General features: G+C 47.3%; 1 protein-coding gene across 2 annotated transcripts; it reads right to left on the reverse strand.

The window, feature by feature from the left end:
• Positions 1 to 2,531: 2,531 nt before the first annotated feature.
• Positions 2,532 to 11,229, reverse strand: snap25a (synaptosome associated protein 25a; the record flags this gene model as incomplete). Of its 2 annotated transcripts, none has more annotated exons than XM_079753634.1 (7): positions 2,532 to 2,600; positions 3,314 to 3,458; positions 4,039 to 4,158; positions 6,229 to 6,346; positions 9,129 to 9,177; positions 10,131 to 10,172; positions 11,158 to 11,229. In XM_079753634.1, the coding sequence occupies 7 exons, from the start codon at positions 11,227 to 11,229 to the stop codon at positions 2,532 to 2,534; spliced, it is 615 nt and encodes a 204-aa protein (XP_079609760.1). The 2 variants fall into 2 exon arrangements, with proteins under 2 accessions (XP_079609760.1, XP_079609761.1); XM_079753635.1 differs by lacking the exon at positions 6,229 to 6,346 and adding an exon at positions 6,874 to 6,991.
• Positions 11,230 to 12,036: the final 807 nt, after the last annotated feature.

Raw genomic sequence — 12,036 nt, forward strand, 5'->3', positions numbered from 1 at the left:
GTTGGCGATGTCGTGTTGATAATGACCACACACCTTCACCATGAGGTCCACAGCAGGAACCACGAACACCTGCTGGGCCCACAGCTCAGATCCCAGAAGTTCCTCACGGTTGTAGAAACGATGCCCTCGGTGTCAGGGTTCAAAGAGCACAAGGAGTATTTCTGTTATCCGCCGTGTGATATTATCCGTTACATATCCACCATAAATCTGCTGGTTTACAAGCCTGTTTTGACCGCTTGCGGTGAACTTTATCCTGTAAACTACTGGGCTGTATTTGAAAACTTATATAGACCTCCAGCTAGAAATGCGAAGTTACTATAGGGGCATTGTGTGCGGGTGTGGGTGTGTTTGGACACTGCATAAATACAAAGATATTTTTTTCTGATTCATTTGTTTGGCATTCACATAACTAGGGACTAAATATTGATTTGAGGTTGCCATGGCCACCCGTGTGCACCCTTTAATATCTTTATTTTCCCTAACCGTAATATCCTGTGTCTACCAACAGGTGGAAGTGTAACCCAACCTTCCTCAGGGCTGTTCTCGGTGCAGCTGAAGGTCACAGCGGCTCTGCTGCCCCCTAGCGGTCAGACAGCGGCTCTGCTGCCCCCTAGCGGTCAGACAGCGGCTCTGTTGCCCCCTAGCGGTCAGACAGCGGCTCTGCTGCCCCCTAGCGGTCAGACAGCGGCTCTGCTGCTCCCTAGCGGTCAGACAGGAGAGGGACATCCAGAGCCGGAGGGAGAGCTCCAATACCTGCTGGTTGTTGTACTGTTTCTCCCTCGGGTCGATGAGAGAAGGAAGTTATTCTCCCACTCGCTCCACAACTCACCTCCTTCCTCTATGGGGGAGGGCTGTGAGAGGGGGGGGGGTTCATTGATCCTCTGGGTGTGATGGGTGATGCTGCAGTACTCAGCGGACCCTCCAGCGAGGAGATCAATATTAATATACCTATCATCTCATCTATCAGACATCCAGTACATGGTCCTGGCAATTAAAAATAGTACTTAGCATCGTGTAGCGACTTATCCTAGCGCTCTTTGTTGTATACAGGAATGGGTTAATCGTGCGTCTGCTAAATGCCCTAAATTCAAATGTACTGTAAATATAAATGAAAGAAGGCGACAGAGGCGGGCAAGGGTTCATAACTTTAATCAATTCAGCTAGCTACAAAAAGTCCACCACAGCACAGGGAAGGAACACAGAGGAGTTTACATGCGTTGAGGACGGCCGGGCGCAGCCGGCCAGTCGTTGGGTTCTAACTACAGCGGCCAGTCGGTGCATAGCTCTAAAGTACACAAACAGCAGAACCCTTAATCATGTTTTGTTCCAGAGTATAATAGGTATCGCTGTTATTTACTCGTATTACTCATATTTTTATTACTGATAACAAAGCACACATGAGGAGTCAGCTAACAGGTACTGTCTTCTTATAAAAGTAAGGTCTCCCAGAAATATGCGTCTTCGCTTTACACTGCAAACGTTTTGTTTTTTCCGTTCTTTCCCATTCCGGTTCCGCGTCCTAACCCTACGTCGGAGAACCGGACGTGCGCTCTTAGAAAACCCCTCGCTCTCCTCCTCCTCCTCCTCCTGCTCCTCCTCCTCCTCAACAAGATGGCCGGCTGGCTACGCGGTGCCGCGGTGGTAGCCCGCGGGTTATGGAGGGAGACGATAATACTGAACATGCCTTTCCTCCACACTGCCATGTTAGCGAGCTCTTTTTACACACACCTTTTCCCCACAGGTTTTATTGATAAGACTTTAATAATCTACCGTTGGGCATGCAGAACACACAGGCCACGTTACTTGGAATGCAATGTCTAACACAGATACGGAGGCTAGCTAACATGAGCGAGGACGGGGCCTTCTGATTGGTCGAGGGCTACTTAGGCCCTGCCCCCACATCGACTGACTCGCCCCCGCTGAACGAGAAGCGAGACCCCCCCCCCTCTCTCCCATGCCGACTGTAACTAAGGAGGATGAAAGCAGCTAAATGGAAACAGCGTTACGAAGACCGTACAGAAAAGAACCCAAGCAAACCGTTCAATCATTCAGGTACAGCTCATCCAGAACAGTGTGCTATATATGATATATATATGGATATAGTATAATATATGGTATATATATGTATATATATCTATATATATATATGTTTCAGTAGAGAGAATTAAAAACCATCGAGTCAACACTATATACAACCTTTGGAAAGAAGGAAATACCGAGCATAAGAAATCTTGTTACCAGGACAACCATCTTGAAAAAAGCCAGACAGACGACACAGAACAACGTTAACAGGGGTCAAGTTAGGGTCAGGGGTTAAGTTAGGGTCAGGGGTTAGGCTCGCGTTGGGGTTGGGTTAGCGTCAGGGTTAGGGTTAGGGTCAGGGGTCGGGGTTGGGGCAGGGGAGGGTCGATATGTGCATGTGTGCAAACCAGGAGGTCAATACCATGATGAAAGCATGTCTGAGCGTGTTTACGAGGGGGGGCGGCGCGGACGCAGACCCCCAACGCCACGCCAGGGTGCATGCTGGGAGTCTAGCCACTGCCCAGCATCTTTGTGGCGCGTTGGTTGGCCTCGTCGATCCTGGTCTTGTTGGAGTCGGCCTGCAGGGGGCGACAGAGGGCAGAGGGTCGGACATTTCTACGGTCGGCAGGGTATTATGGGATGTGTGTGTGTTCTGGTGTATTATGGGATGTGTGTGTGATCCAGTGTATGAGGGGATGTGATACAGTGTATTATGGGATGTGTGATCCAGTGTATTATGGGATGTGATCCAGTGTATTATGGGATGCGTTTGTGATCCAGTATATTATGGGATGTGGTCCAATGTATTATGGGATGTGTGTGTGTGTGTGATCCACTGTATTATGGGATGTGATCCAGAGTATTACGAGATGTGTGTGTGATTCAGTGTATTATGGGAGTTGTGTGGTCTAATGTATTATGGGATGTGGCCCAGTGTATTATGGGATGTGTGATCCAGTGTATTATGGGATGTGTTCCAGTGTACAATGGGATGTGCTCCAGTATATAATGGGATGTGATCCAGTACATTATGGGATATGATCCAGTGTATTATGGGATGTGATTCAGTGTATTATGGGATGTGACCTGGTGCATTATAGGATGTGATCCAGTGTATTATGGGATGTGGTCCAGTGTGTGATGGGATGTGACCTGGTGCATTATGGGATGTGGTCCAGTGTATTTTGGGATGTCATCCAGTGTACTATGGGATGTGACCCCCCTGTATTAGGGGATGTGACCCCCTGTATAATGGGATGTGATCCTGTGTATTATGGGGTGTGACCCGTACCTTGTCCATGATGCGGTCTATCTGGCGGTTCTGCGTGTCGATCTCGTTGCCCATGTCCAGCGCCATGTGACGCAGGTTCCCGATGATCCCGCCCACCTGCTCCAGGTTCTCGTCCATCTCGTTCTCCCGGGCGTCCTCTGTTACCCTGCACACACACACACACACACACACACACAGACACACACACAATCACACACACACACACAGACACACACACAATCACACACAGACACGCACACAGACACACACACACATGCACACACACGCACACAAAGAGAAACTGTTTTTTTCGAATTGAACTTGCCTCCACTTTCCTTTTAGGCCTCTTGTTTACCCTTATCCCTTACCCTTCCTCTCTCTCTCTTCAATTCAATTCAAAAGAGCTTTATTGGCATGGAAAATAAACATTACATTGTCAAAGCCATGAATACCCCTCTCTCTCTCTCTTGCTCTCTCGCTCTCTCTCTCTCTCTCTCTCTCTCTTGCTCTCTCTCTCTCTCTCTCTCTCTTGCTCTCTCGCTCTCTCTCTCTCTCTCTCTCTCTCTCTCTCTCTCTCTCTCGCTCTCTCTCTCTCTCTCTCTCTCTCTCGCTCTCTCTCTCTCTCTCTCTCGCTCTCTCTCTCTCTCTCTCTCGCTCTCTCTCTCTCTCTCTCTCTCTCTCGCTCTCTCGCTCTCTCTCTCTCTCTCTCTCCCAGTGCTTCTCTCTCGCCCCAGGTGCGGTCCTACCTGCGGATGAATCCTCCGCTGATGGCCATCTGCTCGCGCTCGTCCACCACGCGGGCCGGCTGGCTGGCCACCACGCCGTCCTGGTTGTTCCCCCACGCTTTGCTGCCGCCGCTCTTCATCCTGACCGCGAGGAGGAGGAGGAGGAGGAGGAGGAGGAGGTGTGAGTGGACAGTGTTGTGTTGTGCGCTGCTCAACATAACACTGTTCTGATTGTCATGCATTCAGCGCATCGCTTTGGACCCGCAGGGTTCAGGTCTACGGCAAGCAAAGCGGAGCAGGCACGAGCTGTTAGCCAGGGAGCTAGCTAGCTGTTACGGCTACTAGCACGGGCATCCAGCTAGCTAGGTGCTCTGGCTACTAGCACAGGCTGTATTCAGCTAGATAGCTGGATGCTATAGCTACTAGCACAGGCTGTTAGCTAGATGCTATAGCTACTAGCATGGGCTACTAGCTAGCTAGGGGCTATGGCTAATAGCATAGGCTCCGAGCTAGCTAGCTAGGTGCTATGGCTAGTAGCATGTTATATCTCCTGGGTATATAACATTGGTTCGGTATGCTAAGGCTCAGATCAGGTTAGAGGTTAACATGCATTCTGAGAGTCTTAAGACCCCAACTTCCCCGCATCCATCCCAAGGTTCCCATGGTAACAGAGAACAGCGTGTGACATGATGGGACACAAACACACACACACTGACGGGACGCTGACAGCCGCAGACGACACGGAAGGCCACCAGAAAAAAAACTGCAAAATAAACGACTGAAAAGTATTTTTTTTAAAAAACGACGGACAAAGAAAGAAAATTGGAAGTCGGACAAACTGCAGGAAGTAGAACTCTGGTCCTCCCAACGCCCTGTCTGGCTGCTCTGACTGTCTGACTGTCTGTCTGTCTGCTCTGACTCTCTGTCTGTCTGTGTTCATACATAGTGACTATAGTTACCATCTATAATTTCATAAATATTCATCATAGTATTGGGAATGTGATCGGTCATTGATTCCACCTCAGTGAGGCATCCATCTTGTGTCACACACGTCTGTTAGGATATCTGTATTTTACAGTTCAACCAGAAGTAGCTTAACTGGTCTGGCTTTCATGGTGAAGCTTGTCTTAATTTTATCTTAATTATCTTTAACGGCCTTGACTACGTCTTCCCCTCGTTTACGCTGGTTTGTGCACGGCTCGGAAAGACCTCGCAAAGACTATGTCATGCTATGCTATGCTACGCTATGCTATTGAACACTGTGCTTGGCTACTATATGCTTTTAATGTTATGGTATGCTATGCTATGCTACACTATGCTATGCTAAGCTCGAGCTCAGACTTTATTCACTCTAAAAAAGAAACTAAGGAATCCTGTGATAACATGTTTTAGTAGTTTACCATCTATAATGTTGTTGAAATCACATCAACATCATCTACAGTACGTCCATCTACATTTACCATAGCAACCCTATACCCTACCCATAGCAACCCTATACCCTACCCATAGCAACCCTATACCCTACCCATAGCAACCCTATACCCTACAGTATCCAAAGCAACTCTATACCCTACCCATAGCAACTCTTCCTCTTGGATCATCCGCTTCCACCTCGTCGTCGTCGATAGCAACAAGCATCCTGACCAGAGCTGGGGGGAGCTGTGTGTGGCGCGGTCATGCATGCATGAGCATTCTCTGAAACATGCACCGCTCATTCCCCGGAGAACGGCCTCACTGTCGGTGGGGGGGGGGGGGGGGGGGGGGGGGGCTGCTAGGAGATGCTAAGAGATGCTAGGAGATGCTAGAAGATGCTAGTCAGAACCCATGCAGAAGAGGAGCTAGCAGGCAGAGCTAGCAGCTAGCTACCAGAACCATCTTAGAACCACGGTCTGCGTCGCTCTAACACACTTCTGGAAGAGCTGTGTGTGCGTTTGTGCGTGCGTGCGTGCGTGTGTGTGTGTGTGTGTTTTATTTGTGTGTAGTCAAAAGAATGTGTTTGGATGTGTGTGTGTGAGGATGGCATCTGTATGTGTATGTATATGTGTAATTTATTTATTGAATATTGATTATGGCTTCAAAGCCCATTCGGGTGCTGTCTGCCTGTGTGAGGTGGGTGGGGCCTAGAGTCTGTCAGGGCTGTGCTGATTGGTCCGTGGTGCTGGGCCTGTGGGCGGGGCAGTGGGCGGGGCCGAGGCAGGCAGGCGGACCTACTTGTTACAGGGGCAGGAGCACAGACCACAGAACTTCCCTAGATCGTTCAAATTCTTCTCTGCATCCTTCATGTCCTTATTGATCTGGTCCATGCCCTCTTCGATGCGCTCCAATTGTTCTGATTAACATGAGTTCACCCACAAGGCACGACATGGAGAGAGAGGGGAGAGAGACAGAGGGACGTGAAGAGAGAGGGGAGAGAGACAGAGGGACGTGGAGAGAGGGGAGAGAGACAGAGAGAAAGAGAGAGAGAGAGGGGAAGAGAGACAGAGAGAAAGAGAGGGGGAGAGAGAGGGTGAGAGAGACAGAGAAAGAGAGACGGGGAGAGAGAGACATAGAAAGAGAGGGGAGAGAGAGGGGTGAGAGGGAGACGACCATGAAGAGAGAAGGGAGAGATAGAGAGAGGGAGAGACAGCAAGAGAGAGAGAGAGTGAGGGAGCGAGAGATGGAGAGAGTTAATGGGAGAGAGAGAGAGAGAGAGAGAGAGAGAGAGAGAGGACAAAGGAGAGAAGACAACAGCTTCAGACACTCACTGTGACAGAATAAAAAACAGAAGAAAGAAAGTAAAACCAACGTAAAGGAAGAAAGAGGGGGGGACGCCACCACACAGGTCAATGTGCTCTTGGGCACGGCGGCAGTACCTACTTGTCACACGGACATATGAACAGACCACAGCATTTCCCTAAATCTTTTAAACTTTTCTCGGCCTCCTTCATGTCTCGGTTGATATGGTTCATTCCATCCTCTACTCGGTCAAGTTGCTCTGGTCAAAAGGACGACAGCAGGGGAGTGAATTCATCGACTGACGCACACACAGTGTGTGTGTGTGTGTGTGTGTGTGTGTGTGTGTGTGTGTGTGTTGGGGAGAAGGGTGAGGACTGTATGGCTGAAATGAATCTGCAAAAATAAAATATGGTATTGATTTCAGGCCTTTTTCGTTGAGTGTTCCTGATAAATTCAGAGATCAGTTTGATATTCTTCAGCGAGCAAACAGAGGCTGGTGTCTTCATCTACCTCTGTTACCGGTGAATTGAGGTGAGTTATGTCGGTCGTTCACTTTGTTTAAAGTCCTTAGTCTAGCAGTTTGGTGGCAGCTAGCTAGCCGTTTAGTTTACGGAGGATTGATCTTTTACGAGGATATTTTATGACAATATGAGTCAGATTATGTGTGTTTATGGTATTAAAGGATGATTAGAGGGCAGTCAAAGATGGAAGCTGATAACCCATGTTGAGATCGTTGTGAATGTAATCCCTTATACTCAGGGATCGGTTAACAAAAGCCTGCTATTAGAAACAATCAACTGTTATAATCGGATGTTATAATCGGAGGCTCAGCTTTGGTTGCCATGGCGCTGGGGTTGCTCAGAAAAGCATGTTTGTTGTTAGTGTGTGTGTTAGTGTGTGCGTTAGTGGTGTGATGTGAGAGCAGTAAAACACGGAGTGGATCAGGGTGTTATGGAAAGTCCCGGTCCAGCCTGCATTTGTCTGAATATTTTTTCTCTCTCTCTTTCTCTCTGTCTCTCTCTGTCTCTCTGTCTCTCTCTCTCTCTCTCTCTCTCTCTCTCTCTCTCTCTCTCTCTCTCTCCAGATCGGGGTTCAGCGGAGCTCCAGGATCCAGCCTGTTGGATCCGCTCCAGGATTTAAAGCTCTCCAGATCCAGCCGGTTGGATCCACTCCAGGATTTAAGCTCTCCAGATCCAGCCGGTTGGATCCACTCCAGGATTTAAGCTCTCCAGGATCCAGCCGGTTGGATCCGCTCCCGATTTAAAATACTCCAGATCCGGCCGATCCAGGTAGGAGATTCCACCCCAGGTCTTCTATAGGAAGCCTGGGGTCTCCCACAAACTACTGATCAGCTTAATTCCTCGTTCTTTCTGGAGGTTTAAATATTGTTTTAGTTCAGGTGAACCGCCAAAGCTTTGCAGGGAGTTTACAGAAGGTGGCTGTGAAATGGAGATGGGTTCGTGTTTAATCCTGAGCAGCCGAATCAGTTGTGGTGGGACAGAGTTGTAGTCGTATAGAATGTACTTTAAACCCCAGACATGAAACTCCTCAAACGACGGATCAACTGACACCTGAGATGTGGTGTCAGGTGTGTTTACGTTTGGTGTCACTATCACTGAGCGTGTTCGTAAAGACGACAGGAATAGGAAGTGGAACTGGATAGGAACCAAACAAGGGTATCGACCTAAAGGTTCTAATCCCTGACACAATCCCTGGGATGTGTGCTCACTGAGAGGTCTGAACCGCTACAGGGGCCCGTCTGGACAAAAGAGAAGAAGGTGTGCAGAGGTTTACGTTTGACAGTTATTGAAAATGGTTTCAGTTATTTTAGTTTTTTGTTTTAACGTTGCGTTTCATTTTGTGAGTCTGTTTGTTGTGTGTGGCCAAACTGTTGGAAAGCAAAGATTTCAGATTTTCTGGTAAATAAAATAAAATCAGATATAAATAGCAAATCTAAATAAGTCAGCATTAATAAATAATACAAAGCAGAACTAGAAGAGTAAAACACAATAAATAATTTGAAATCTGAACAGAATTCCTTGACTTAAAAAAAGATTAAAAAAAAATTAATCATGCATTACTGATAAAATCAAATCATTATTAAGAGAAAGGAGAGAGATTAAATTAATTAGTTTGGAAATGCATTAAATTTACGATAGATACAGCACATAAACAGACCACACATCCACGAATGTTTTGGCACCAAGTTCATGACAATATTACTTTTACTTTTGTCAAATTGTATCAAAATGATACAAGCTATTTATAATATTACCAACCAAAACGAGTTGTAAACATGGAATATCTTTTAAAACACCAGCCATAGCTACTTTTACATACATTAGCCTAGCCTAGCCTAGCGTAGCTAAATGCTAAAGTTACGTGTCCGGACATACCTCCTTGCTCGTCGAGCATGACCAGAGTTCTGATGCCGGCATCTTTGCTCTGTTGTCAGGGGAACAGCCAACCAATCAGAAGAGGAGGAAGTGACGACCAATCACATGTGAGGATAGAGTAGAGACACAGAGAGTTTTGTGAGTTTTCCAGGTAGAATGTTGCTCCAGCTCCAGTCTTGTTTACCGCAATGATGGGTTTATACTTTAAATTAGTGTTTTCATACACAGTCTAATGGTACTTCATATCGTGTCTCCCCATAGGTTGGAAGGCAGATGCGGTGAATCCTAATTGGTGCAAGAAAACGAGCACTGGGCAGCATAATGCAACATCTGTCTGTCTACCTGGCTGTAATCCTGTCTGTCTACCTGTCTTGCTGCCTGTAGGTCTGTATGTCTACCTGCCTGTAGTCCTGTCTGTCTACCTGTCTGACTGCCTGTTGGTCCGTCAGTCTGCTTGCCTGTCGGTCTGTCTGTCTGCTTGCCTGTCAGTCTTTCTGTCTACCTGCCTGTCTGTCTGGCTGTCTGTCTGTCTACCTGCCGGTCTGTCTGTCTGTCTGTCAGTCTGCTTGCCTGTCGGTCTGTCTGTCTATCTGTCGGTCTGTCTACCTGCCGGTCTGTCTGTCTGTCTGTCTACCTGCCTGTAGGTCCATCTGTCTGTCTGCCTGTAGGTATGTCTGTCTGTCTCCCCGTAGGTCTGTCTGTCTATCTGCCTGTTTGTCTGAGAGGAGTATCTTTCCTCATAAAGTAAACTAGATAAAGTACTCATAAAGTATAACTATATATATACTGTATAACTCCAGGTGAGTGAGCGAACTCCTAGCCTCAACCTGCTGCTCTAGGACAAAGAAAGCAAACAGTTTGACCTCTGACCCCCCACCTTTGATCTCCATGTTAGGCTCTAGAAGAGAGATTGCAATGACCTGATGGTTGACATTAGGGGTGACGTCAGGGATGACATCATAGATGACATCATAGATGACATCATGGCAGTGGTTCTCTTACCTCTTCCACCAGCTGGAGCATACGGCGAGTGCTTTCCAGGGACTGAAGGCGAGAGAGGGAGAGAGACATGATTAACATGTGGGAGAGAGAGAGAGATCCAGTTAACATGATAGAGAGAGAGAGATACAGTTAACATGAGAAAGAGAGAGAGAGAGAAGGAGAGAGAGAGAAAGAGAGAGAGAGAGATTCAGACCATCCATACTCCTGCAGTATATCAACATGGTGAATGCCCTGACTGTGAATCCTGAGTGGATGAGTGCGTCTTTGCCAGCCGTTCTAAAAGCCCCATGTTTCAGACATGATTCAGTTACATAAAGTAGAGAGGGGGGAGGAAGTGGTCAGGGGACTGGAGGGCTGTTCTTTACTCCCCCATTATGTGTTGGCTATGTGTTGGTGATTGTGTAATTGTGTGTGTTTGTGTGTGCGTATGTGGATTTCCGTTTGTGTGTTCATGTGCATTCATGTGTGTGGTCTGTAAGGAGAGATGAAAGTAGACCCTCACATTACATCTCTTCCCATTCAGACATGTGTCTTACAGAAACACACACACACTATATTATAAAACACAAATTATGCATGCTTGATGCAATGTGAAGTTGAAAAGCATTTCTGTATGATGATGATATAGTTCTTTATGATGATGATATAGTTCTGTATGCTGATGATATAGTTTTGTATTCTTATGATACAGTTTGGTATGCTGAAGATATAGTTTACGATGCTGATGATATAGTTGTGTATGCTGATGATATAGTTCGGTATGCTGATGATATAGTTCTGTAGGCTGATGATATAGCTCTGTTTCTCTGTATCCTGAGGGTTCTGTGATTCTATCCTTGGTTTTATACCTGGTTCTATACCTGCTTCTATCGATGGTTCTCTACGTGGTTCTCTACGTGGTTCTATACCTGGTTCTATACCTGGTTCTATCCATGGTTCTATACGTGTTTCTATCTGTGTTTCGATCCATGGTTCTATCTGTGGTTTTATCCGTGGTTCTATACCTGGTTCTCTACACGGTTCTCACCTCATCGGCCAGCTGGTCGGCACGCTGCTGCATGTCCGACAGCTCATTGCGCATGTCCGCATCTTCTGCCATGGCTGTTGTGTGTGTGGGCGGAGCTTAGTGTCTCCAACAGGAAGCGGAAGAGTCTGTGATCCGGGAAGGTCTGTGAGGAAACAGAGAGAAAGGCTGTTATCTAGGAGAGAAGGTCAGCTGGATGATGGAGACCTGATGGAGTCGAGGTGTGGGGGTTCAAGCGAGATTTCCTAATGGACACATCAAAGTATCGGTCCACGACTAACAAGGAGAAAAGATGGAAGCCAACTGTCTCGAGAACCTTGAGTAACCCGAAGCAAATGGAGAGATTTAGAAGGCTGAGAGCCATGGCCTGGTGTTGTTGAGTTCACTGTGGATCTAGAACTCTTAAACACTATCTAAACCCGATTTTAAAATAATTCCTAGGACGTCTCACAAAGAGTTCTCATTCTGCTGAGTCATCTCGTTCTCTGGATAGAACGAGCAGAACCAGGCTGTCTGAGTTCTGCTCCCATGACGGATCAGCCCTCTGGGGCTTGTGGTGAGATACCGAGCGGCTGGCGGTTCCAAATTGGACCATTCAGCAGCAACTCGCATTTAATTAAAGAATTGAAAAATGAATCAATCAACACCAAAATAAATTGGCAGGCTCTGTGCACCCTGTCAGTAAGGACCAACTGTCTTCCAAAACAGACATTTCGGGTTTGTAGAAGGGGAGGAGCCTTCAGACAGCATGCCTTCAGAGGAACACGGTCACCAGTGGATTAGCCAACCAGAGGCCCCGTCTGCTCGTTAGCTCAGCTAGCCTCTTAGAGGGCCCCGTCTCTCAACAGGTTGCCTTGACGACAACCTGTTGAGAGATCTTAT

The sequence above is a fragment of the Pollachius pollachius genome (genome assembly GCF_949987615.1).
Source record: "Pollachius pollachius genome assembly, chromosome: 16".
Taxonomy (NCBI): Eukaryota; Metazoa; Chordata; class Actinopteri; order Gadiformes; family Gadidae; genus Pollachius; species Pollachius pollachius.